At 41.5% G+C, this 27,352-nt stretch overlaps 1 protein-coding gene across 2 annotated transcripts in view; it reads left to right on the top strand.

The window, feature by feature from the left end:
* The window catches only part of EIF2AK3 (eukaryotic translation initiation factor 2 alpha kinase 3), a 66,098-nt gene extending 41,434 nt beyond the window's left edge, over nucleotides 1-24,664 (top strand). For both annotated transcript variants that reach the window (XM_034771586.1, XM_034771587.1), the window contains 11 exons: nucleotides 3,218-3,355; nucleotides 3,938-4,060; nucleotides 4,643-4,863; nucleotides 5,246-5,355; nucleotides 6,920-7,042; nucleotides 11,476-11,625; nucleotides 12,412-13,186; nucleotides 18,677-18,844; nucleotides 19,654-19,755; nucleotides 22,616-22,678; nucleotides 23,856-24,664. In XM_034771586.1, coding sequence (XP_034627477.1) covers nucleotides 3,218-3,355; nucleotides 3,938-4,060; nucleotides 4,643-4,863; nucleotides 5,246-5,355; nucleotides 6,920-7,042; nucleotides 11,476-11,625; nucleotides 12,412-13,186; nucleotides 18,677-18,844; nucleotides 19,654-19,755; nucleotides 22,616-22,678; nucleotides 23,856-24,032 — 2,150 coding nt within the window. In that variant the 3' untranslated portion in view covers nucleotides 24,033-24,664. The remainder of the gene's footprint in view (nucleotides 1-3,217; nucleotides 3,356-3,937; nucleotides 4,061-4,642; nucleotides 4,864-5,245; nucleotides 5,356-6,919; nucleotides 7,043-11,475; nucleotides 11,626-12,411; nucleotides 13,187-18,676; nucleotides 18,845-19,653; nucleotides 19,756-22,615; nucleotides 22,679-23,855) is intronic.
* The last annotated feature ends 2,688 nt before the right edge of the window (nucleotides 24,665-27,352 follow it).

Raw genomic sequence — 27,352 nt, 5'->3', positions numbered from 1 at the left:
GAGTTGGGGCGGGGACTTTGGGGAAGGGTTTGGAATGGGGACGGAAGGGAGTGGAGTCGGGGTGGGGCCAGCGGCAGAGTGGGGTCGAGCACCTACCGGGGCCAGTAGAAGTCGGCACCTATGTCACTGGGTATTGTGATCTGTTACTGTCCAGTTTTTAAATTTGCAGCCATTTTGACTTGACAAATTACACCCATACAGTGTACGGCTACAGAAAGCATGTATCTGTGGCATACCAAAAGTTCTAGACCACTGTGATCTCAGAGGTAACTCAACCAATTGCCTCCTTTACTCTACAGCCAAGTTGAATGATTTAGATCATTGTAACCATTTAAAAACAATTGATATATTTTGGTGACACACTTAAGATGGCCAATTTTTAACGTTTTCACTAACTCATGCCATTCTTTTTGTTAACCTGATCTGCAGTGGAGTTGTAGAAAGGCTATTTTACAAACTTCACACTTTGGGGTATTGGATGTGATCATGGTAGGATTCTCACTCATGTCAGAGAAACTCTTCTCTATCCCAAAAGAGAGGACAGCATTAAAGAAGAAAATGTAAGAAGAGCCTGTGGTGTGTGTTAGTCAGATACATTGTTCATGTTGTCATGGTTACTAAAGTATTCTGTTCTTGTTTGTTTTGTTCTTGGAGGTTGATCCTGAACTCAGTGATTTCAGTGGCAAAGCTCCCATTGACTTCAACAGGCAAAGGATCTTACACTTGGTTGGTGCCTGTCATCCAAAGATCACAAAATACTTACAAAACTGATTTCATTAGGCCTCACAGCAGTACCTCTGAGAGTAGTAGATAAGTATTATCATGCCAGTTTTACAGAAGGGTAAAAAGAGGATGGGGGAATAAGTTACTTGCCTAAGAATATACAGCAAGTTAGCAACAGAGCTGGAAATATAAAAGAGAACCTAGGATTCCTGTGGTCAAGTGGCCTACTATAACCACAGACATCTGTTTGATACCAACAATAACATTTCCTTCGAATAAATGAAAAGCTCTCAAGAATGGGGAGACTGTTTGAAAGATGAATCTTTAAAAAATGTTTCTTATAATGGGCTATTTTAAAATATTTTAAGTAAAAACTCGTGAATACATGATGTACTTAAGGCCTAGAAAGAGACTAAGGCATCTATGCATGTTAATACGGAGCTGCTAGCTGTACCCTGGAATACACTATACTTAGCTTTTTGATAAAATGGAGCATTCAGCTTTCTGGTTTTCATTTAGTAGTCAAACCCAGAATTCAGCACTTCAGAATACTACTGATATTTTGTTTTAAATCTCCATGAAATATTCTAAACATCTCCATTGTGTTTCTTATTTAGAGTATTTGTATTTTAGTCTTGGAAAGTCCAAAATCATCCTGACTTCTGAGCACTAGCTCCTGACTGTGATTGGAGTTGTTTTACAGAGTATGGGGATGGAACCAAAAGAGAGTGCTTTAAAATAAATAAATAAATAAAAAGTAATTATATAGAGACTGATCAGAGTGGGGAGAAGGAAGTAATTGTATATTAAGGATTGTTACTTGTTTGTCTATTTGTTTTTTTTACCTATGTTGTAAGATTCTTTAAAATATCTGGTCATGAAAGGAATATTTTTACGCATGACTAGTTTAAAACAAACTATAATCTGCCTTTTGCAGTTTCACCACTGTCTGAAGAAATTATATACAGAAGAGGCAATTTGCTTGTGTTCATGCTTTTAAGAAAGCTAGACTCTTTACTTGATTGCCAGATGGCAATCAGTAACTAGAACGTTAATATTTCGACAGTTAAGGTTTTAAACAATGCTACTTAAGGACACTGAAGGGACCGTCATCTCTTGATTGCCTCCTTACAGCTGGGTGCGGTATTTACTCCTGGAGGAATTCTGTGCATCTGCAGACATACAGAATTCATCTGTTCCGCATAATTTTGTATTTTCCCGCATAAAAACATTTTGCCCAAGTGCTGTAGTTCTGCTTTTTGCCCACCAGAGGCTGCTGTGGCGCTAGAACAGCCATCATGAATGCAGCTGGCTGTTCTGGTGCCACAGCGGCCTCTGGTGGGCAAAAGGCAGAACTGCAGTACTTGTGGAGCAGAATGTATTTTTTGTGGGTGGGAAAAAAAATTCGGTGCATGCACATTGGCATAGAATTCCCCCAGGAGTAGGAGTTCATTACAACATCCTGCCTGCGGAGCCAGGTTAGGACAGATAGAGTGGGGCGCGCAGGATTGCTGGGGTTCAGAATGGCTAGTGGGGGGGAGGACAGACTGGGGTGCGGGCTCAGGAGCTGGTGGGGTGACAGCATTGAGCCTGGAGTTGAATGAGAGTGGGGGTGCAAAGCCACACGGACAGGGAGGAGGGCTGCAGGAACACATGAGGATGGGGAAGGAGGCTGCATAGACCCATGGGGATGTGGGGTTCTAGGAGAGGGGCAGATGTGCCTGACTGAATGGGAGAGGCTTGTGGTCAGCAAGAGTCTGCATGGGGGAGGCTTCCGAACTCCCTAACAATCTCCCCCCTACCCACTGAAAAAATAACAAAAAACCTGTTTCATACTTCTCCCACGCACGCCTAACAACCCTCCAGGTTCACTCCAGGCTCCTTCCTTCTCCCTCAGCTCCTCTGTTACCTCGACTCCCCCAAGCCTTTGCACTGCTTCTGAAGGGTGCAGGAAATACAGTTCTGTATTGTCATTTAAATTAATTACTCAAAAGTGCTGTACTAATATGCCTAGTAAGGAATTTATTTGTCAAAAAAAATTACCGGAATCTTTTTTTGGTCTGTATTGTTACAGACAAACTTGCTGACAGATATTTTGAAATAAATTACCAAAATAATTGAAACTGGCATGATTATATTGTGGTGTTTTGACAAATAAATTTTTCAGAATTTTTAATTTTTTGGTGCAGAATTTTCCCAGGAGTGTACTTAAAAGGAACCCTCATCCTCAGTGGCACTCTGTTCATTGGCTCTGCATGACTCCCAGCCTCTCTTGGTGTGGAGAGCAAGGAATGAGCCATAAATGGCTAAAACATTCTTCTCTGATTCTGAAGAAGAGTCAATTGTGCAGTACGTAAAAAGTTGATCTTAAATCCTTCATTTTCTCTTGAAACGCTAGGATTCTTGAAACCATGTTCCTAGTTGTGCAACTTTATGCTGGGGGGTGGAGTGAACTAAAGCTGAAGTCAAATATGCTCTCTGGTTTATTACTCAGGAATGTACAGAGGCCAGCTTTACCTTCAGTCGTCAGTCAGAATTTCTGAAAAGTTCCCAACCAACCCAAAGGCTCTGGAATCCAGAACCGACAATGCCGTTATCCCGCTGCCCACAATCAAGTGGAAACCTTTAATTCGTAAGTGACGATCCAGAGTTTTGCGAATTGTCTTTTTCAAAGCAGAATGTGACAAGACCATTCTTGTGACTTCCATTAACTGCAGAATTAGTCTGATGTCTCTAAGTGGAAGAATGTATTCTCCTTTGGAAACTGATTCTGTTCTGTGCTTTAACATTTTTAATCTAAATGTTGAAGGTGAACTGCCTTTGATTTATCATAGTGATTGACAGACTTCTTCTAATAATCAAAACTTCCACTGCCTGTAAATCAAATAGGCGTTCTGGTCCTATCAGAAAAGAAATAAATGATTATACTGACATGAATGGCACTTACTTGACTTAAAGAACTGATGGTGGGTTTGCGTGGGGGTTGTTTGGTTGGATTTTTTGTGTGAAGTGGGTGGTGGCTTTTTTAAAGATTGATTTCATCCTTAATATTTTACTTGCATGAAAATCAGTCAGTTCTTTAAAGTATTTATATTTTTTATTGCTGAACAATGGGAATTGTCACGGAATGAGGTCTAGTCAGGAAATGGTGGGAATGTAGTGGGTTGTTATAACACTTCTAGCTTTTAAAAAGGAATTTCCTGTCTCTGCCTAGATTCTCCATCCAGGACTCCTGTATTGGTGGGGTCTGATGAATTTGATAAATGTCTCAGCAATGACAAGTTTTCTCATGAAGAGTACAGCAACGGAGCACTTTCAGTTCTGCAGTATCCATATGGTATGTGGCAACAGTGATGTGTTTTTTGTTCATTAACTGGTAACTATTGCCACTTGAAGCATACTGTTCAGAATTTGGGACAGTGTTTACCAGTAAAGCTCAGTAAATGCATTAGATAACTCTTAAATGTTAAGTATGATAGCAACTGGATTTATTGACCCTAAGTAAACCAGAAAACTGTATTGTCCAAATGTTGGTTATGTCTTTGGAGGTTTGATATTGGAGTATAAAGCTTTGTATGTGAAAAACGTCATGCATTGAAGTCTTTAAGCACGTATGGTTCTGGAGTTCATTAACTTTGTAGGAGAGACCCTGCTTGCTGTGGAGTTTGACTTTGGATAATTGAATTTGTATAGAAGTCTGGTCATTTAAATTTGATCAGTATTACAAAAATCTCTTAAAGTTTAGCCATGTGGAAGCAATCAGTGTGCTGTTTTTTGTAAGTAACCACATCTCTTGAAAGATCAACTTCTGGTGCAATATTTCACATCTGTAAGGACAGACACGTTTGTCCAATAATAGAACTGCTTGATAGGTTGGGATAAACAAACTTAGTTTTTGTTTTTTGTTTTTTAAACAAAGACAATGGTTACTATTTACCATACTACAAAAGAGAGCGGAACAAACGCAGCACCCAGATCAGTGTTAGGTTTGTTGACAATATGAACTACAAGAATATCCGCAAAAAGGATCCGGTTCTGCTTTTGCATTGGTGGAAAGAAATAGTTGGCACCATCTTATTCTGCATTGTAGCAACAACTTACATCGTCCGCAAGCTCTTCCATCCCCATCCTCACAACAGAGTAAGTATTTTGTTTAATCCTGTTGCTTAATCAAATCAATTTGAAAAGTATTAAAATCCTATTCAGGGTTTTTTCTATTGGTTTCCAGACTCACATGTGCAAGTATAAGTAGTTGACAGACCTTAAATTATTAAAGAAATTGTGGGAATGAAAACCTGCATTGATTTTTGAACTGATTTTGAAAGCTGTTGACTGCTATGTGGGATTTACTTAGCAGCTACGGAAAGTAAATTACATTGCTTTACCTGTTTTTGTAATCTTTGGAAATCTTTATATTGAAATGATTTCGTCTCCTAATTTGACAATATCAGTGTGACAATTTAGTTTCAAATTTATTTAGTTTTGTAAAGGATTTTTTTGTGTTTTCTGTGATCCTTGTCAGCAGCGGAAGGAATCTGAAACACAGTGTCCGACTGACAGTAAATATGAATCTGTTAGTGGAGAGGTTAAAGATAACAGCTGGAATGACAAGTGCTCTGGATATGTGTCAAGGTGAGAGATCAAAGTATTCTCAATTCAACAAAATACATAAAGTGTCTTAGTGTGCGAACTAGTTCTGTCTAGAAAAGCAGGCTAGTGATCTTAACCACTTTTAAAAGCTTGGTTATTCTTAACTACTTTAATTTTTTTGTTACACATGAAAATTGACAACCAATACTCTAAGGCCTTATCTCACTGCAGATAAGGTCACTCTAAACAATCTTTGGGAGATCATGTGACCAGTTGCATGTGTTTATTGGACTAATGTTATCTGTGCTCATGTGGAGTGATAAAATAACCCTTGAGATCCTCAGTGTTTACCTCCTCTATTGCTGTGTTTGTGAATAAAGTTGGGGGAGAACTGAAGATGACACTTCACATGTGGAAGAAGGGGAGAGAGTGTTTAATGCTATAAGCAATTCCGCTGTTGACATGAGGATGTTGTTTGGAAAGGGGATGCATATAGGATCATGTCATCTGTAGATTGGAGAAAATATAGAGAAAGGGAAATAAGAGATTGAACTGGAGGTATTCCAGTAATGTCATAACCTAGTAAAGGTAGGAATTGAAGTGTTTAAAATAATATGAGGATGGAGTAAAGGGAATGATTGTATCTAAAAGGAGATGCTTTTAGGAAAAATGGCATAATAAATGGATAGTTTGAGGAGAACCTGAAGCAAAAGAGGTTTTGAGGAAATGGGCTGCCCTTGAGAGAGACTAGTCTCTCGGAGTTAAAAATGAAAAATACCACCTTGGTTATATGACAAAGTGGTAAAGCTATGTTTATTGGGATGAAAACTTACCCTTAGTTTAAATCTTCACTCCAAAAGTAAAAGTGTTGCTAACTTGGATTAAAATATCAGTGAAGACAGCAATGTGGCTTTTAACTTGGGTTAGCGGCTCAAGTTAAAGCATATATAGGATCCTGGAATTGAATTTGAGCTGCTACCCCAGGTTAAAAGATGAGTTTAAATAAATAGGTAATCTCCATATATTTATATTTATCTCATAGAACTGGAAGGGACCCTGAAAGGTCATTGAGTCCAGCCCCCTGCCTTCACTAGCAGGACCAATTTTGCCCCAGATCCCTAAGTGGCCCCCTCAAGGATTGAACTCTCAACTCCGGGTTTAGCAGGCCAATGCTCAAACCACTGAGCTATCCCTACACCCCCCACCCGTTTTCACTGCTGTTGTAATCTGGGTTAGCGAACGTAGATTAAGAACACCTTGTTGTTTTGTTTGTTTTGTTTTTTACTGTGAAGACACACTTTTTTAAATGTCCATAATCTTTATATTAAGCACACGTGCCTTATTGTGTAATGGTTGTATAATTTGTATTACAGTCGCACCTACAGGCTGCAGTGGAGATTGGGATTGTGCTAGGCACTGTACAAGCACATAATAACGGTCCCCTGTCCCTAAAGAATTTATAATCTAAATAGACAAGGCAAAACGTGACAGGGGAAATGAAGAAACAGAGGTGAAATGACTTGCCCAAGGGTGCACAGCAGGTCATAGCTTAGACAGAAATAATTGACATTCAAAACGTTAATAATTAGTGTAAATTTTTGTCCAGGTATCTAACAGATTTTGAACCAATTCAGTGTATGGGTCGAGGAGGATTTGGAGTTGTTTTCGAAGCCAGAAACAAAGTAGATGACTGCAACTATGCTATCAAAAGGATCCGTCTACCTAATAGGTAATGAATGAGCTTATTTATAGTTAGAAAAGATAATTTATTATGGGGTGCAGTCTTGCAGTTAATTATTTGCTGTTGAACTGATACCCTAACATCAGTAGGTTAGGATGAGTGATGCACTTTGAGGTTTTCCTGGTGTCAAGTGGTTGACATACTTAACCACAGCAGAGTGGTGGCCCCTTTAAACAGCTTGAGTGAAATGCTGTCAGGGCATAATTTTGCAATGGGATGTTCAAGAAGATGCCAGTGCTGAGTAAGAATTCTCTTAGGTTCCATGAGGAGTGGAAACTGGACCTCTTATTATTTGCAGCACTATTAATTTGCTTTTCCCCCTCCACTCCTACCTCTTTTCCTTCTCTTTTCTTCCCTCACTCTCCCACTTTGTTCTATCCAACCTTTTCATTTTCTAGTTCCACAACCCTTGCCTTTCTTTCAGCCTTAGGTGGTCAAGCCAAGCTACTGAATTGCCTTACACAGAGCTTGCAGCACTTCCTTTTAGTGTGAGATGAGAGAGACTGCTTCTGGAAATCTCAAATTAGGGCTTACGTCTACACTACAAACTGTGGTCGATGCAATTTACATTGGCATACAGCTGCCAAAGTTTGTATGTCACTTGGGCGCATGCATACTTGGCTGCTTGCAGCGGTGCCGCTCATACTCACCAGGAGTGCTTGTGTCGATGTAACGTGCTATGCATCACGGGTAGGTATCCCAGTGCCATGCTCTGCCATCTAGCGCAATGCCCTTTGAGACATTTTTGCACTATTTTGTGAGATAGTAATGCCTTACCCAGGGATCTCTGGAGGAAGGAATCAAGTTCCCAGCATGCAGCTTTCTGCATTCCATAATGTCATCCTTATCATAATTTTCATGCCTTTAAAAAAAAAAAAAAAAAAAAAAATCCACGAACCCCTGCAGCACTGTTTGGGGTCTGCAATCTCTGACAGAAGCCTGAAGCCTGCAGAGCTCTGCATTATTCTCTTGAAAGTTTCAAATACAGAGGACATGATTCTCCTGTATTTGCACATCCTCGGGAAGTTTTGCAACAATGAGGGACATGAGGATTTCTTCAAGGATGATTTGCTGAGGGATATAGTGAAAAACAATTCAAGGTTGTTGATGGAGTTCATGGAGCAGCTGCAGACATTGAAGTGCCACTTCTGGGCCTGAGAAACAAGGACAGACTGAGGGGATTGCATCAAAATCTAGGGCTGGCACAATGAGCAGTGGCTGCAAAACTTTTGGATGCAAAAGGCCACATTCCTGGATCTGTGTGCTGAGCAGGCCCCCGCCCTTGAGTACACGGACACCAGAATGAGAGCTGCATTGACCATGGAGAAGCAGGTGACAATCTCACTCTGAACGCTTGCAATGCTGGATTGCTACCAGTCAGTGCTACCATTTTGGAATTGGGAAAACTCACAATGAGGGGTGTTATCATGCAAGTGTGCAGGGCCATAATCGTCTCCTACTGCACATCACTGTGTCCTGCACATTGCTCACAGCCATATTGGATGGATTTGCAGCAGTGGGATTCCCAAACTGCGGTGGGGCGATAGCACATATATCCCTAGTTGGGCGCCAGCCCACCTTGCCACAGAGTACATCAACACAAAGGGCTGCTTTTTTGTGGTTAATCTGTGGTTTTCTGTTGGTGGATCATCAGGGACGCTTCACCAATATCAATGTGGGCTGGCCGGGGGGTGCTTGATGCTCACGTCTTCAAGACCTTTGCAGATTTTGAAGTGCCAGTAGTGATCCTGGGGGACCCAACTTACACCTTGCTCATGAAGCTGTATGCCGGCCACCTCAACAGCTCCAAGGAAAGATTTAACTACTAGGTCAGCAGGTGTAGAATCACTCAATGTGCTTTTTGGTAGATGGAAGAGACGCTGGCCATGTTTACTTGCTAATTTGGATCTCTGTGAGAAAAATATCCCGCTGGTTATGATTATAGCTGCCTGCTGCATCCTGCATAATATCTGTGAGGAAAAGGGAGGAAAGCTGTTGCCAAGGTGGAGAGCTGAGATGGAGTGGCTGGGCACTGACTTTGAGCAGCCAGATGAAAGGCCACTAAAAGAACCTGACTGGAACTGTGCGCTTGAGGGAGGCTTTGAAAGAGCACTTTAATGATCAGACACAGTTGTATTCTCTGCTGGACTGTTTTCAACCTGGAGCTTTGGGTGCTGCTAAGAATTATCGTGCTTGCTGTTCGTTTATAAATATGAGTGGGTGTTTTCCTGAACCTATGAATTAGAGACATCCCCGTGTACATAAACAGAGTGCTCTGTCTGGCCTTCCCTCCTAACCCAATGGGGGAATAAAAAGCTGGTGCCAACTCTGGCTCTCTTTGTTGTACCTCTGCCTCTTCTCATATGAGTAAAAACAATGACCGGTCGATATCTGTGTCTTGTTAACTTGGGGAAGGGCCAGGTACCATCTTTAATTTTAAACATTATAAGGAAAAACACATGCACACGTTTACCTGAGTTCTCTTCCCCATTGTCCTGCTTATCTGCACTCGCCTGATGGGACTGGCTAGACTGTGGTGGAGTCTCAAATAGGTCCTGGCTCGTGGCGTCGTTGGAGCCTCCTGCCCAGTCTCTCCTGTCATCCTCCTCACTGTTCATGGCCAGGGTATCTGTCTTGGGTTCCTCTGAGATATCCTTGGTGGTCTGCAGGGTGCTGGTGAGGATTCTGACGAGTATGGCATGCAGCTCAGCACAGCTCTATCATTGTTCTCCCTGGCTTTGTAGGACGCCTGGCACGGTCCTTTGATTTCCCGCAGCACTGCTGCTGATCCCTGTTGTAACCCTTTGGCTGCATCCCCTGTAGAATCTTTTTGTAGATACAGCCTCTTCTCCCCACAGGCTCAGGAGAGCCAGTACCTCTTGCTACTCCAGGCAGGAGCATGTCTAGTGTGCGTAGTTGGCATGGTTGTTTGGGCAGTTGCACACAGCAAAGGAGAGCTGCAGGGTGTGCTTGTTGAAGTGGGCTATCAGAAAAGGCATTTCAAATATATGTGGGGAGTTTTAAAGAGGGCTTCTGGGATCTGATCCCTGGGCAGTCACGTTTACCATTGTGATCTTAGCAGTTGCTCTTTCAGGGCATTATGGGACAGCAACTGGAGAACTGTTAAGCTCAACACAGGTCACAGTGTCCACACTTGCACTGTGTCGACCTCAGCAGGTTGGCCTGGCTCCATGCCATTCGGAGAAGTGGTTGTACTGCATCTACTATAACAGGTCGCTTATGTTGGTGGGAGATCAATTGGAAAGTAGATGCATGCTCAAATGCACCTCTACCTCGATATAACACTGTCCTCGGGAGCCAAAAAATCTTACCACGTTATATCGAATTTGCTTTGATCCGCTGGAGTGCACAGCCCCGCCCCCCCGGAATACTGTTTTACCACGTTCTATCTGAATTCGCGTTATATCAGGAGTAGAGGTGTAAGTCAACTTGCATCACACTAACGTTGTAGTGTATCCCAGGCCTAGAACAGAAGCAGCCCTGCTGGAAGGGAGAAGGAGCTAAGCTATTAAACCTGTTTTCTTCGTAAATGTTAAGTGAGTTATTTTCCCTCATAGGTTAAGGTTTTGTTCAGAAAATCTGTGCAAGTATCTGAATTTTACCCTGTCGTACAGGTAGCTGTTGAATGAAATAATTGTAACTTGACTTTAGTTAGTCTCCTAAAGAGATTTTGCACTTAGCCCAGTAACTAGGACACTGGTCAGGGAATCATAAGCCTGAGTTCTATTCCCTATTTGCCATGTTTTCCCCATTGGTAAAATCTGGATAAACTACTCTCTTGTAAAGCCCTATCTGTGTATGATGCTCTATAAATGCTAATTAAAGTATTATGCAGCATATCTAACTTTCTAGATTCTTTACTGTAATTAAAGGTTGTATTTTTCTGCTGTTCCTGTAGGAGTTAAGTGGGGCAATGACTCTAAACACAGACACTTCTATATGTTACAGTTTAAAGTCCTTGATGCTCGAATAGTTTGACATAAACTGAATTGAATTTTATCCTGCAAAACCTTAATTTCCTTTCAGTTTAGTTTTTGTTTTTGTGTATCTAAGGGTCCTCTGTGTACCTGAGGATACTCCTTCTAACTGTTTCCCCACCTCTAGAGAATGACTGAGAACAGAATGAGATGAAAAGTCTCGCCTTTTATGTTGCTCCTTCTGAATTGAAAGAGAGATCTCTGAGTGGGTGTGCTCATAACTGCTGAACTTGCAATATCTATAGCACTCTTAACTGCAGGGAGAGAGGCTGAGGAATTTAAGATAGATCTTCAAGTCTGTGCTGAGTAATACCAATAGGCCAACTCATACTAGTCTGTCTTTGGTTAAATTTCAGTGCTTAAATCCTCTTCAGATATGCCTGAATAAGACTGTTGCATGTGATATTTTTTGTTTAATCCTAGGGAATTGGCTCGTGAAAAGGTGATGCGAGAAGTTAAAGCATTAGCTAAACTTGAGCACCCAGGTATTGTTCGATATTTCAATGCGTGGCTGGAAGCACCACCTGAGAGATGGCAGGAAAAAATGGATGAACTGTGGATAAAAGACGAAAGGTAACATACAGTTTCTGTATCTTTTGAAAGTGATGGTGTGTTTAGTGATGGGATGGGAAGGCTGATGTATTCAAGAAGTAGAGACCAGCCAGTATAAACAGGCTTATACATTTTTAAACTAAAGTTGATGGACTTAATTAGCAATGTACAAATATGTTGCATCTCGTTTAAAATGTTTTTCTTAGCCTGTGTTCTCTAGCCTTTTAATAAAATTCTGTTTTGTGCCTATGGGAGATTCTACAGCACTTGGCTTGACTTTTTTGCACTTGGGCCTTGGTGTGATTAGAAGTTTCTTATTTTGCTACAATGTAATTTTAAACTTTACAACCATGGCTTCAGTTTCCAAACTGAATACAAAAGCATCTTTTAATCACCATGTCAAGGGATATTCTACCAGTTTAACCCCTTCTGTGCTACAGTAAAAGCATAATTATGCACAATGAACACCGAGATACTGCCTGCTAAACTTTTTCGTTTCGTTATATGACCTCTGTATTTTCATTAGGTGCATTTCAGATTTTGGATTAATAGGGACTTCATAGTGTATTGCGAGCACAGAGGGAAAAACAATGCTGTCAGTAATAAATATAAATAATAAAGGATCCTGATTGTTAATGATAAATTACCAAACATAAGCGGAGTTATTACTATGATATGCTTTACTTTCTATTAGCAAAGCTAATAGAGATCTTGCTAGATCCCCTTAAATGATCCATATTATCTGCAGACAATGCATTTAGGATTAAACACAATTCTGGAGTATTAATCTGACTTTCCTTTTTTTAGTATTGATTGGCCGCTCAGTTCTCCCAGTCCGATGGACGTTCCATCATTCAAAATTAGAACAGAGCCATTTTCTACCAAGGAGCACATTGAAGTTATTGCTACATCACCACAGAGGGTTAAGTCTTTCTCTGTGGGGATAGCTTGTGGCCAGTCCGATTCATCAGAGAGTCAACTTTTTCCAGTGGAGTTCTCTGCCACTGACAACCGGGACTTGGACCAGTCAGCAGATCTGATGTTAAACCTGCAGGACAGTGTCCTGACAGACTGTGATATAGAGGACAGTACTGTTGATGAGACTGATCCAGGCCACTCCGTTGAACTTTGTCCTCCAACTGTGCCTGGTGTACGGCTGAGAGAGAGGACCTCTTCCTCCATTGTATTTGAGGATTCTGGCTGCGATAATACTTCCAGTAAGGAAGGTAACAGAAGTGATGCTTCCCATGACTACTGCCATTTTGAGGAAAAAACAAGTGCAAAAGGATGTGGGAATAGGAAATCTCCTTCAGGAAGCTCTCTGTCTGTTTCTCCTCCAAGGCCAACAAGTTTAAGTTTGGATCTTTCTAAAAATATTGCAGAAAAAGTCAAACCCACCTCGCCAAAAGTATACCTCTATATCCAGATGCAGCTGTGCAGGAAGGAAAACCTCAAAGACTGGATGAACAGAAGATGCACGATAGAGGAGCGGGAAAGAGCAGAGTGTCTGCAGATATTCCTGCAGATAGCTGAGGCAGTTCAGTTTCTTCATGGTAAAGGACTAATGCACAGGGACCTCAAGGTTTGTATTGATAAGGAAATCTACCTAGATCTTACCCCTTTGACTATCCAGCATGATCTGGTGTGCATCACTAGAAGCCCGGAGCTCCTGAACTGTAAACCTAGTTGTATCTCTAACTCACTGTGTGTCCTTTCTCCCCTTCTGTGGCCTTGTCTTTGCGGCAGTGTTAGTGCAAGTTATGTGCATTCCAGTTATCTGCTCTTGACTTAACCTGGCTCAAGTGAGAGCAGTCACACTGCAAAACAACGCGTGGGTAGCACTGAGTGTATTAACAGCATGGAGTAGCTGAGTCCCCACTACATTATTAGCTTGAGCTTCAGCACCTCTTGAGTTTCATCCCATGCCCCCAGATAATTTGCCTGTCTCAAGTTTTTAAAGCACCACTTTAATCTAGCTTGAGTTTTTGTGTGTGTATGGGATAGAGTGAGGGATAGCACTTGCGTTATACCTCAGACTAAGGCTGCAGTAAAGCCAAGCCCTGTGTCTTTTCCACATTAAGGTAGTAGACAGCATCTTCTACCTCGTCGGGATGTTGTGAGGGTTAGTTAATGTTTGCACAGTGCTCTGGAAATACACTTGTCCAGGTGGGGTAAATATTACCATTACTTATGGCTATGAAGATTTCCCAACTATAGGATTATTCCTACCAGGCACAGGTAAGGTGCATTCATTATGACATCCTTTAGTTCACTCTGTTTCCAGTGGAGTTACTTTATGGTAGCATGCACCTTAGGTGGTGGTTGTGCTAGAGGCCATAGTTACTTTCCATTCTGAAATCAGTTCTACAATTCAAAGTGAACCAGCTAATACTGGTATCTCTCTTCTTCCCTTTGCTGTGGTGATACTGCCTAGGAACTCTGGTTTTCGAAGGTAAAAAGTGCTGTCATTCCAGAACTGAAAATTAAACTACTCGCAGTTGAAGTCGTGGACCAATGCCAAAACCTAAGTACAACTGGTCTGAGGGTTGTAATGACTTTATAATGTCTGATAGCTATTAAAACATCAGGATTAGAAGTGAATGCTGTTCGCCATGGGGAAGCTGTTGTAGTGTTTGTTTCTAGTTCTGATGGTTTGAGATATTGAGGTCATAAATTAAAATTGCATCATTCTGATTGTCATTGTGCCTTTTCCCCCTTTACTTAAATTCTGACCTGATGTTAGTGGCTGCTAGCATTAGAATCACTATTGTACACCATCAGTATGTGCTGATGAATATCGAAACTTAGATACTATTTGTACTTCACTGTTGCTGCTTCTCCCAATGAATTCTGAGAAACTGAGTCCCATGTTGTTGCTGATGTCAGAGGTAGTTCCTGTTTGGTTGAGGAGCGGTCATTGCCCAATTAATTGGAGTAAATACTGAACTTGGAAGAACAAGATAAAGTCCACTCTTCCCCCCCCCCCCCCCCCCCATTTATCTGAAATGTTATAGCTCCTCAAACATGGAAACCGTAACTATTTGACATCAACTGAAACACACAGACGGTGCTAGGGAAGGCAGCCATCACAGGTACAAAGAATGTTAAGGTTTGTGAAACTAACAACATTCTACAGAGTTCAAAATGAGATACAACAGCAAAAATATGCCAGAGTTAGAAACACTTGGAACCAGTCCAACTATTTTTGGAACCAGCAAACTTTTTACTATTGATTTTTTTGAACCAAGAATCAGAAATTTTAATCCCTGAGAAACGGAACAGAAGGATAATTTTCAGATACTTGAATTGTAAACATATTGGTACCTTGCCCCACACATGAAAAAAATGTTGTTAAAACACAATAGTAATAATAATACTATGGGTATCTTATAGCTTTCCCAGAGCCTTTCATTGTGATCAGTGGCTTAAACTGGTTCTCCAGTACAAGGGTGCTGAGGTTCTTCTTTGAGTGCTTGCTCATGTCCATTCCATTGTAGATGTGTGTGCTCGCCACATGCCAGTGACAGAAGTTTTTCCCTCAGTGGTATCCATAGGGGACCGGCTCTGGGGCCCACTGGAGTGGCACATATATGCCATGGTATAAGGGGCGCTGCCAGCTCCCCACACCCTCAGTTTCTTCTTGCCGGAAACTCCGACAGTGGGGAAGAAGGGCGGGTCATGGAATGGACATGAGCAACACATCTCAAAGAACACCAGTTGCGGAACAGGTAACTATCTTTCCTATAGATCTTCAGTTAGAGCTCTGACCTTCTAAACTAGCAGTTGTGAGTTAGAATCTTGCAAGGGCCTCCTCAAAGTTTTACAGACACTGGCAAGGAGGTGGATAAGATGTTCTAAATTTCTCCCCTTTCTAAATTCTTGCTTAGTATAAGCAGCATTAGGGGTATTCCCTTGAATGAACAACGTTCTTTATTGAGTGTCCCAAAAAAGTGTCTAAAAATCTGTATCTTGCAGCTACGATATTCGGATGCTGTTTTAGGAGGGAAGCTTTTTTTTTTTTTTCTTGGTTGAATCAACAAGCTGGTTCATTCACTTTTCTGTGGTTCTTGAAACTTACTGGAACAAATCTTTACCTAATTCTGTGGTTTGTCCAATATAATAAGAGGTTGTTCGTACCATTTTAGTAAGTAACCACACTTCATTAACTGCGTAGTTCCAGGATTGTTCATTATAAATACAGGTATTTAAGGCTCTCACTGATCAGAGCTGGCCTCATTTCAAGGTAAAAGGAATTTATGCTATTCCCTCAACCAATGAGAGATGTCACATTTGGATTTCATTGGAAGGGAATGAGCAACATGAACATAAAACTGTCTGGTTTTCATTATAATACCTTTTCAAGCTCATTCTGGCATCTGACACCAAAAGAGAAAAGAGGTCTCACTTTATGGGACAAATTGCAGGCAGAGTTCCCTAACCAGGCAGTAGTTTTCCAGAAAGGCAGTTTGCTCCATTGCTAACATGAAAAAAGCATACTACTGAGAACTTCATCTTGTTCAACAGATGCTCTAGAAAAGTTGTCTGAGTGATTGCCACATCCCTCTAAAGTTTCCTTTTGACCTGTTACCTTACATCAGAGAGTCTACTGCTTGATTTTTTTTCTTCTCGGAAAGTTATTCTTCCTTGTTTACTCGTTGGCTTGTTTTTGTTGCCATTTGTAACGTTTGAAAGTTCCAGATCTCCTTGATTGCTTGAAGCTATAGGCTAGGTAAAGGGAAAGAGGATTGAAAGAAAAATATCTGTTCTTGGGAGTCCAATTCCTCTGCTTTTTAGAATCCCTCACTCTCCCTATCCATAACACTTTCTTCCTTTTTCATTGTCTTGGAGGAGGAAGTGTGATCTTGTCTGTAAACTGGAGACAACCTGAGGCTATGGTATCTAAATCACTAGTGGAGGAATCTGTGCCCAGCAGACTAGTTCCATACTAGTCTGAAATAGGTATTTTGATATCCAACCTACAGGAAGAGAAGGTTGGGGAGGGAGAGTTTTTATTCATTTCAGTTGGGAGGTGTTCATACACTGGTGATGAGGGCCGTATAAATACCTTTTATAGAGATTTTTGAGGATGTTCTACATTTACAAGGCAGTAATTATACGGCATTGAAACTCTCAAGGCCAAGGTATTCATTTTAGGAAATTATTGTAGGAAACAAGCCCTGAGGCTGAGTTTACCAGCCCCGGGAGTGATTATTACTGAATTAACAAGGCACTCCCTGTCTATAGATTTATACCATGTTCAGCTGAGAGCTGCTATCTAAGCTTTTGACACACAAGTCAACAGACTTTGCTTTCACTCATCCCTCTCCCCCACACCATGGGCAGGTGGCAATGGTGGCAAAGCCAAGGTAGTGAGGTGTGCTTTGGAGATGGTGGTGGTCAGGTTTGTAACCGTTCTTTACTCTTGTGGAAAAGCATTCCAAAGCTCCAGCTCTGCCAAGAAAGTTCTGTTCCCTGCTCCATGGTTAACGGACAATAAACATGTCTTGTGTCCTCTCACCCATGCACCTCTCCGTGCTCTGGTGATGAATTCTGAGGGGCGTAGACTTCCTCAGCTCCCTCTAGCCACCTCTTCACCTAGCCCCATTCCTAATATCTCCTCCATCCCTGCTTCTTCGGGCCCCTTCTTAAAGTCCACCCTTCCTCCACTAAAATAACTCCTTTCATGTGTTTAATACCTGGGGTAGTGGGAGGGTAGACAGCCGCGTCTGTTGTGGGCATGTCAGTAGGAAGTCTGAGGGCATTGACCAAACAGAATAGAGACTTGCACTACATCATTTAGAAATAACCATCATTATACAGATGCTCTTTTCTGTGTGCAGCTGTGTGTGTGTGTGTGTGTGTGTGTGTGTGGACACACACCATAAAGGTCGTTATGGGTCAGTAGCTCTTGCTAGTGACTGTGTTTTCGGGCAGTTAGTAAGCTGGGGCTGAGACTAGTTCACTACTACATTCATAAACCATAAAAATATTCGATTTTAAATCGGGAATTACCTTTTTGTTCCATTGTGGATATACTGGTCTGGCTTTCTAGCAGCTAGATCAGCATAGTATCGGTAGGAAAGCATGGACTTAATTCTCAGCGTTCCGTTATGTTTATAATGTAATGTTGTGATTAAGAGTAGTACTGCAGTCTGGGTCAAAACTACTCAGTGTGTGGTCTGCAGGTCAGATCAGGGGACGGAGTGAGCACGACAGACGTCCATTCCTGACCCAGCCACTGATTTGTGACTTAATTCCCAACCCAGCCATGTGATCAAGGGGGAATCAGGAACCTCTCTGTGACTCAGGCTATGTCTACACTGCACACCAATGTAGGCCGCGTTTAGGGTATGTCAAGCTACATGCTGCAGTGAAAAGCAGGCTCTGTCCACACCGTGGCATGTAGCTACATGTCAGTGAAAGGCTCTGGCAGGGAGGAGACAGTTCCCTTCTGCATTCCGCCTGCCAGAGCCTTTTCCCCACCGCCAGAGTACTTCCCTGTGGCGGGGAAAGGCTCCAGCAGCAGGGAGGCAGCAGGAGACTCCTCCACTGCTAAAAATAGCAATGTAGGCAGGGAGACACTGCTTGGGTGAGTAGAGAGCGTATTGGATATATACCCAGGTACATACCCACCGACTTCAGGCATGTCTTTACTCGTGTAAGCAGTGTTTCACCATCTACACTATTTACACCCCTGCAGGGGAGTGTCCCATGTAGGCACTCTACATGCTGCCGAAAAGTGTGCCGTGTAGATGCACCTTGAGTTGCCCCAACTCTTACTCTAGGAGTGTTTCCCTCATAGAGGTGTTGACAATAGATATGTAAAGCATGTTCAACCCTCTACAGGGAGGCAGTAGCCAACCATTGTCCGTTAAAGGGATTTAAAGAAAGTGAGACTTCCGTTAATTCTGAATGCTCTTTGCCAGGGTAGCTGGGATTCTCAGTTAAGTAAATTGATCTTTATTTTGCAGTTCACCTTTAATATCGTCTGCCTGAATGAATTGTTGTAAATAGGAAGGCTTTTGTTTCATGTTTGTAATTCTTTTTTTCTCTCATCTGATTGGTTTTCCAGCCTTCTAATATATTTTTCACAATGGATGATATAGTAAAGGTTGGGGACTTCGGCCTGGTAACGGCTATGGACCAAGATGAGGAGGAAGAATCTGTTCTTACTCCAATGCCAGCTTATGCCAGACACACAGGACAAGTTGGGACCAAACTTTACATGAGCCCAGAACAGGTGAAGGTTTTCTCTTGCACGATGCAGTGTCATGAATGGATTTAATTCTCTTCTTGAAAAAAGATGTAATATTTTTTTAAAGTTTGTTTAATTTATTTCTGCCTATTAGAAAAGTATTGAGTGGTCAGGATCAACTTCATGCCTTGCATGTGTATACTCAGATATTGGGGTTATCAAGAACTGGAGTTCGGCATCCACTTGTGTACATACATGGCTGTACACACCTTTCCAGGACTGACTTATGTGAACCCAGGTGATGGAGTTCACGCAAGCTTTTTTTTTAAAAGTCCAACTGCACATGCAGGTGTTGGTGCTGGAAAAGTGCATATGCGAAATTAGGTGAGTACACGTGGAAGCCATGTTGAGGCCCCACTGAAAATCTGGCCTAGGAATTGAAGGAATAATGACCGTATTCCTGGCAATATATAGCCGATTCCCAGGATGCAGGACCCTGATCTGTTTTTTAGTTTGGAGGATTATAACTTGATGTGATCAGAGTTCTGTTCGGGTTCTTGTGCTGTACCCATCAAAGTAAAATTTCAGTATGAACTGAAATCTGATATTGGTATTTTCAGAGTTACTTTTAAAAAATTACTTGTAAAACTTGTTCAATTATGCTTCTAAGGAAAGACCATTACTGTTAAAACCTGAATATAGTGCCTGACGAATCACCCTCTTCAGCCCTGTAAAGAACTGATTGTGTGCATTTAACTTAACGGGGTTTTGTGTGTTCCATAGTGATTTCAAATGCACTGACAAATACTGTCAGAACACTCCAAGTAACATGAACCTGATCTTGCATTTTCCAGATTTATGGGAACACGTATTCACACAAAGTGGATATCTTCTCTCTGGGACTGATTCTGTTTGAGCTGCTTTACCCCTTTAATACTCAGATGGAGCGGGTTAGGGTAGGTATGCTCTTGTGCAAAAATACTAATCTCAATTCCACCATTTCTGTATATAATGTACTGTATGAAAGTGCCTTTCCAGATATTTGTATGAGATTATTACGATATAGCAGTAAGACATGCCAGAGTTGGTTGCAGTGTAATAAAGAATTGTTTCTATGTTGCCCACGAATCAGAGTGACATGGAGCAGTATGCAGGACTTGTACAGTAGAGCAAATATGGGCAACTTAATTATGAGGCCATAATTTCTTCATTTCTAAAGCCATCTAAGGGAAGCTATAGAACTAGAATGTACCAGAGCCCAGAGATCTCATTACAGCTTTGTAGTTGAAACCCAATTCTTGGATTCATTTTCTATATGTCACCCTTCTTCCTTTCACCCCTCCCACTCTCTCTTTTCTTCTCCTCCACTTCCTCCAAAACACCCAGGGAAGGTTCCTGCTGCTTTTCCCTGCTTTTGAAGTCCAGTCAGAGTAGACTTCCTGACCTTAAAGCAGCCTTGCCTACTTCTCCAGCAATTGGGTGACTCTCGTTGTTCACGTGTTGCATTAGCCATGAATTGGGGAGAGGTTAATGGTTTTTCCTGCTACATTCTGTTGTATCGTAATTCCCACTTAACAGTGTTCTGTTAGGAAAATCTGATTTAGAAAAATGCATATAGATCCTTCCTTGCTCCTTGAGAATTCATTCACAGCAGAAGAATGAGGGCCAGGGAAGGAGCCTTGCCTGTACTTGGTGAATAATGGTCTGTGTAGGAGAGGACAAGTGTTGTGTTTCCACCAAGGTTAGTTATTGACAGGAATGGTGGATTTAAATTCTTTGTGAAGTGGACTGTTTTGGCGTAGTTCAAATTTTGTCTCACAGCCCTTTCCACTGAACATAAGTCTGGCCTGAAAGCATCTCTCCTAATGCAGTCTTGCACTCCACTGAGTACGGCGTCTTAATAGCTGTGGGGTTTTATAATCTATATGAACATGCCCCCAGGAGAGCAAGGGTAATTGCTTAACTTGAGTCACTTGTCGCCAAAACCACTTCTAATTCTGCTTTTCCACATTTAACGTTAAATTTACTGGGACACATTCCTCCCCTCCCCTAGAACACTTTCCTTCTCATTCTCAGGCAAGAAGCCCATAAAATAAGTAAGATCATTGTCTGTCCACTTTCTGCCATGGATGCAGAAGCAAACCTGTCAGTCAAGGGAACAGGACCCTAAATCACACTGTATCCAGAGTGCTACCTCCAGGGGCTTGTCTGTACAACGATTTCATTCGTGGAAAGCCAGGGCGTAAATCTGCAGTGCACCAGCAGTAGGTCAAAGCACCCTACAGAACTGGCAGCAGGAGCCCCATGGACCCTTGGTGCACGGCAGGCTGGGGTGCTGTAGATTCACACCCCGACTTGCCATGCAGTGAGTGGCTGTTTGGACAAGCCCCAGGAGTCTATGGCTAATCAGAAGAGAACTCTCTTGTTTTTTGTTTTCACTGTATTTTCTTCAGTTGTGTGTGTGTGTGTGTGTGTGACCCTTGACTTCAGCTAATCCTGCTCAGGATGGCATTTTAGCTAATCCTGTGCTCACTTCCTCCCACTCACCTGTCATGCTGGTAAGGAAGGGCTGTTCAACGGGCTCTTTGAACTAGCCATGACTGAGCACTAGTAGCCAAAAATAAGAGCCCTCTCCCTGACTCTTAGCTAGACAGAGGTGCCTTACCCCCAATAAAACCTGGGCAACAGACAAGAAACTGAAAGCTTAGGATTCAGAGCATGAGTCACTTCTGCCCCTTCCTCAGACCAAAGCAGCAGGGCTCAGGCAGATGTGGGGCTGTGGCAGTGCAAGATACTTCTAAATTAGAACACCAAATGCTGATCTATTTAGTCCTACAAAGAGAGCAGGATTCTTCAGACGACACCCTGCTTAATCCCAAGATTTCAGTGCCCTTTTTCCATGAAACTGTTTTTCCTGGCCGAGTTAGAACGGCAGTCACCACCCGGCAGTATGACTCATCAGGGGTTTAGACGTCTCGGTTCCCGGATAATATTTGACTGACTTTAAGCTTCAGATTTTGTGTCCAAATTGCTGCAAATGGGGCCCTTTTTTAACAAAGTCAAATGCAAAGCATCTCCTGTTTCTAAGGCATGCTCAAATGGGTCATGGATTAGTACTGGAAATTAGGCAATTTAAATTCATTATTAGCTGCAGCAGTGTAGTGATTTGTAACTAAGTTGACTGGGGAAAATATTTCCACTAGAGGGAGCCAACATATTTGGTATGAAGTGAACATGGACTGTAAGGAGATGGGTTATGTTGCACAAAGGCAACTAAGTTTCTAATGAATTATAACTATAATTCTAATGAATTATAAAACTTGTAATCTGTTCATTAGTCAATAGGTATGAAGTAGGTGTGAGTATCCATTTGGCTTTCTAAGATCTTTAGCCAGTGATCTTAATCTTGAGTGTCCTAGGTGTAATACAGACGATTCCAAGTGTTCGTAGCAGTACACTGTCCATAATACTGCTCTGTTGACAGTATTAGGCTGGGCCAGAAAAGCATTACTATGGGGAAGTGGCTGAGTTTCTTAGCGTTACAAACCCCGAACTCTTCTGTCATGTCTCTGAGTGCAAACTCTGCCCCATGGAAAGCAGCGACTTGAATGTTTGTTTAAGTGCATCATCATTCTAACCAATGACGTAAGTCTTAATAAACACTACGGTTTCTCTCTTGTTCATCAGCAGTATTAAAAGTATTGTGCAGGACTGATTTGTGTGCATAGTGCAGTTTTGTTAAGTTTGTATCTTAACTTTGAGAACAATAATTAAATGGACAAGATGTTTAATGACCTCTTTTTAATATTGTTACAGACATTAAGTGACGTAAGAAGTTTGACGTTTCCACCTTTGTTTACTCAGAAATATGCACAGGAGGTAAATCTATTTGATCTTAGTTCTATATTCTAAAGTAACTGGAATGTCAAGTGGCAAAGACAAGTGAAGTAGTCTTAACTATTCTGGTTTTTAACCAAATTCCTATTTCAGGTACTTTACTGTGCCTCTGAAATAAGGAGTAGTCATTTTTAAATCACACTGCTATAACCTGTACACTGATACCATTTGCCCCACATAGTCTAATTGCTATGAGTTGAAAATAATATGGTTTTGCTAATGTAGGAGCATGCACTTTACATACTCTTTTTTTCCCATCCTCATGTTTTAAATCCATATTCGTAATGCAGGAAACAGTCCTAGATAAGTGAGACGGGGCTGCACGTGAATTCACACACACACACACGCCCTTGGGAACCAATAATAAGAGTTGGATCTCTTTAAGGGGAAAATTGTGTAAGCAAAAATATATCATGGGGCATGACATGCTATATTTTGGGGTTGTCAAATCTGTGTCCCTCTAAAGTAGTTGGATAACTTCAGAGGAAGAGGGTCCTAATTTGCAAAACCCCTTCATGAGAAATTGTGAGTCTCTCATTTCCCGGTTCTTTTCTGGCTGCTTCAGCCCTGTACTCAGACTAGATCAGCCTCCTTCAGCCTGACTTCTACAGGTGTGGTGTGCTGTGAGTACTGAGCTGAAGTGAGATTAAAGGTGCTTTATTTCTCTAAAGGTACAATAAATATTTAGTTTTAACTATTTAAAATATTTATTCAATATGTATCTACCTATATTATGCTTTGACACACTGGAGTTTCCCTTTAAGACTAGCTATCAGTAGTTTCTTAAATCTAAGGATTGAGTGCATGCTTAAGGGAAACTTGGCACAAGATTTGTAGAGTTTGTAAATGTGCAATTATTATTTTTCCCCTTTTGCTTTATTAAAAGATCTTGGGCCAGATTTGACTAGACAAGTGGGCCTTTAATCCTTTAGACATAAGGGTCAATCTGATGCCACTGTGCATCCAGATTTCAGGCCTTTTATGTACTCCCAGCCACTGTGCCAAAGGATTAATGAACAAATTGCTAGAAAAGCATTTTGGGGTGTCTTCTAGTTGTTCATGCATCTAAAACTAAAGCTAGAACATTAAATGACACTGCCATTTGAAAATAGTTTTGTTGTCTGAAATGTCACATAGCACATCATTTGTTTTCTTCTAGTACACTATGGTAAAACACATGCTCTCTCCAAGTCCCACTGAAAGACCAGAGGCAGAAGACATCATAGAAAACCCTTTATTTGAAGACTTAGAACTCCCAGCAAAATCACTGCTTAGGCAGAGGTCACGGACAATGAGTTCCTCTGGAATTAAGCATTCAAGACAACCAAGCAAATAATTGGGCACAATTATCCTGAGTATACTCCACACGTCTCAAAGTGATTATTCAGCAGGCCGGAACCTCTGTCACGTAATGTTGATCTCTGAAACAGTTGTTCTCTGTTTCTCAAGTTATGTAGAAAACACGTTGGATGGAGCTCAGTTAAACTTGTTCGCTATTGTTAGATGACCCGATGAAAGCCAGTAACTAAACTTTTTGCATTCCATTGCTCTTTCTACCTTGATCTGCATAGGTTGGTTTGTCCAGTACACTGCTTACATTTTGTTAGCTGTCGGGGGAAACTGGAGAGATCTGTTATATGTAAATAGAATTAAAATGCTGTATTTTTATAGAATAAATTAGTCTCTAAACCTGATGAATATATTCCCTGATCACTTGCTTTCTGGAGAAATGAAGATGATCTTGAAACTTTGAAAAATCATGACTCCATTTTTGTCCCTGGTGGGTAAACTGGGAATCTGCACTATTTTTAAAGTAAAAGTATCACAGGTGTACATACGATCACTATTCATAGCCTGTCTTTAGAAGAACTGGTGGATTGTATTTCCACACCATAGTAGATTTTAGGGAATGTGTTTTGTACTAGCAAGTCTGTAGAGGGCAAAAGGAGGTTTTTGTCCCCCGCTTCCGCTCCCCAAAAAAGGTTATAGATATTGTTATGAAGAGCCATAGTAAGAAATTAAGCATATATCAAAATCTTGAAATTCTGGAATTTTTAAACCTAATTAAGTCATAAGTATATTATGTAATATTGTAGATTTGTACTTTTCTAAATCAAGTGTAGGCGTTTGTGTAATCTGCTAATTTAACTGCCTAATACGAAGCTTTTATTGTTCATTGTAAATACGTTTTTTTTATTTATAAAATGCAGAATCAATCCATTTGGGTTGGTGGTGTACAGAATGCACTTACTACAATTGTGAAGTGCATTAATTATTGTGACTTCTTTCAAGTCTAAATGATTTAATAAAGTTTTTTATTTAAAGCTTTATAGTTGCTTTTCTTTAAAAACAAAAACTATACACAATAAGCAACCCTGATGGCAGATTTACATGGGCTGAATAGGATAGAAAAGCCAGTCCTCCAACTTGTTTTACTTTTGAGCCAAGTTCAGTTTTATAGTCTGCACTGTGACAAGTTTGATTCTTACTAACTTATAAGACTGAGGTGGGACTTTCAACCGTGCTAAAATTCCAGTTGATGGAGGGGCCACACGAGAAGGAGACAGACACCGAGACTTTCTCTTAGGAGAATTAACCTTTGTCCTGAAATTTCTGAAGACTGGTCTTAGTCTAGAGATGAGTGTATTGGGGAAGTTTGAAGAAAATATTTTTAGCTTTCTTGGGGGGGGGGCTGAATTTTAATACTAAACATTTTTTTGTGTTGGTGCTTTTGTTCTGCACTCTAGTAACTCACAGGCTTGTCTGATACCTTTTGAAGTCCTAGTCCTTGATGAGGACTTTTTTCATCTGTTTAACCCCCTCCCTATTCCACAAAATGCACTTCTAGTTAAGACCTCTGAGTTAGTCAGGTTGGTATACTATAGACCATAGGAGTGTCAAAGGTCTGTCACTGAATCCAATTGACTGCAGCATCTGACTGAAGTGCAATTTTATGTCATGGTAACAGTAGGCTCTAAGGATATGTCTTCACTGCACTTAAACATTTGCAGCTGGCCCATATCAATGACTCGGGCTCATTGGGCTTGGGCTGCAGGGCTGTAAAATTGTGGTGTAGACATTCAGACTTGGGATGGAGCCCAGGCTCTGGGACCTCACAAACAGGGAGGGTCTTAGAGCCCAGGATCCTGCCTGAGCATCTACACCTCAGTTAAACAGCCCCATAGTCCAAGCCCCGGGAACCTGAGTCAGCTGACCAAGCCAGCTGCGGGTGTTTAATTGCAGTGTAGACATACCCTAAAAGGTCCTTCTTCGTAGCTTCCAGCCAGGGGAAGTGTTCTGGATGGTGGGTTGCCTGATGAAGCCAGATTGCCCTCAGGAGGCTGCTGTGCTGAAAAATGCAATCCAATTCAGGGTATTCTGGAGCCAGACTATAGCCGAGTCAAAACAGGAGGGATCACGTACTGCCTGCCTTGAGAGATTTACCTAGCTTCACAGTCAGACTGAGTAGGCACAGGGGGAGTTTCTCTCAGCCACCCCTGAGCCACAGTATGCTTCACCTCTCATCAGCAGGGTGGTTTTGTTATACAATGTCTGGTCACATTCAAACTCCGGTGAATCTCTCCTCCTCCCATCCCCCCCACTTCCTTTTTTTTTTGCATCCCTTACCTGCTTCTCCAGTGTCCTGTGCGTCTTTTTTAGACAATTGTAGACCACTTAGAACATCTTGGACAACAGGGGCTCTACAAATTCTATAGAACGATAAAGATTTCCATACTTGTCGTATTTGGTTGGGCCGCCTTCCATAGGCCTGGGACACAGCAAGTTCCTTTTATACATTAAATGACAAGACTCCTTGTGGAAAAAGCACAGACTGTCACTGCCTGGAATCAACACTATTTGATTTTACAAACTGAACACACACTTCATGTACACGAACACCTCTCCTATCTGTCTGCACTTGCTGTTGATGAATCACTTATTTTAAATCTCTCAGATGTAGAGTGGAAAGTTTATAAGCTTTGCAACTACACACTTATTTCTGAAGAAAATTGGGGTGAAATCTACCACGGTGCAGAGAGCCAACACAAGATCTAGGCACCTCTGAGGTCACTGGTGACTGGATCTTGTGCTGTCTCTCTGCACATGAGTGAATTTCATTCATAGGTTAGAGCCTACCAGCACCTCTGTGCATGATGAACTTTATTCACAAGTAGTCCCATTGAAAACGTGCAAGTAATGTTGAGCCCTTTGCAGGACCAGGGCTGTATTGAATTGCCCTTAGGCAGCACGTATCCTTCTCAATTGTAGAGTACACCCGGCTAAAAGCTCAGGGAGCACAATTCATGTTTTCACGCCTACTTTTTCAACATGAAGGCTGAATCATTCACAGGAAACTTTTCTGCTATTTATATATAGCGTAATAGTTTTTTTTAATGGGAAACTAGCCAATTGGTTTTGACAACTCAGCTGCAAGATCAAGGTCCTTTGCTGTTCTTCTGGAAAGGGCTACTAATTTTGTTCACAGCACAAAGGAAGATGAAAGGACAATATGGCATCACTCTGTCGTGCTTACATTTCACACAGGTTACAGCCAAAATAAAAATACATTTGTAATCTTGTACCCAATCTCTTCCCAAAAAAAATTTCAATTAATAGACAACCCCCTCCCCCCCCCCCCAGAAAAAATATACACAC

Source organism: Trachemys scripta, chromosome 5 (assembly GCF_013100865.1).
Source record: "Trachemys scripta elegans isolate TJP31775 chromosome 5, CAS_Tse_1.0, whole genome shotgun sequence".
Classification (NCBI taxonomy): domain Eukaryota; kingdom Metazoa; phylum Chordata; order Testudines; family Emydidae; genus Trachemys; species Trachemys scripta.
This window is presented reverse-complemented; position numbering and strand designations above follow the sequence as displayed.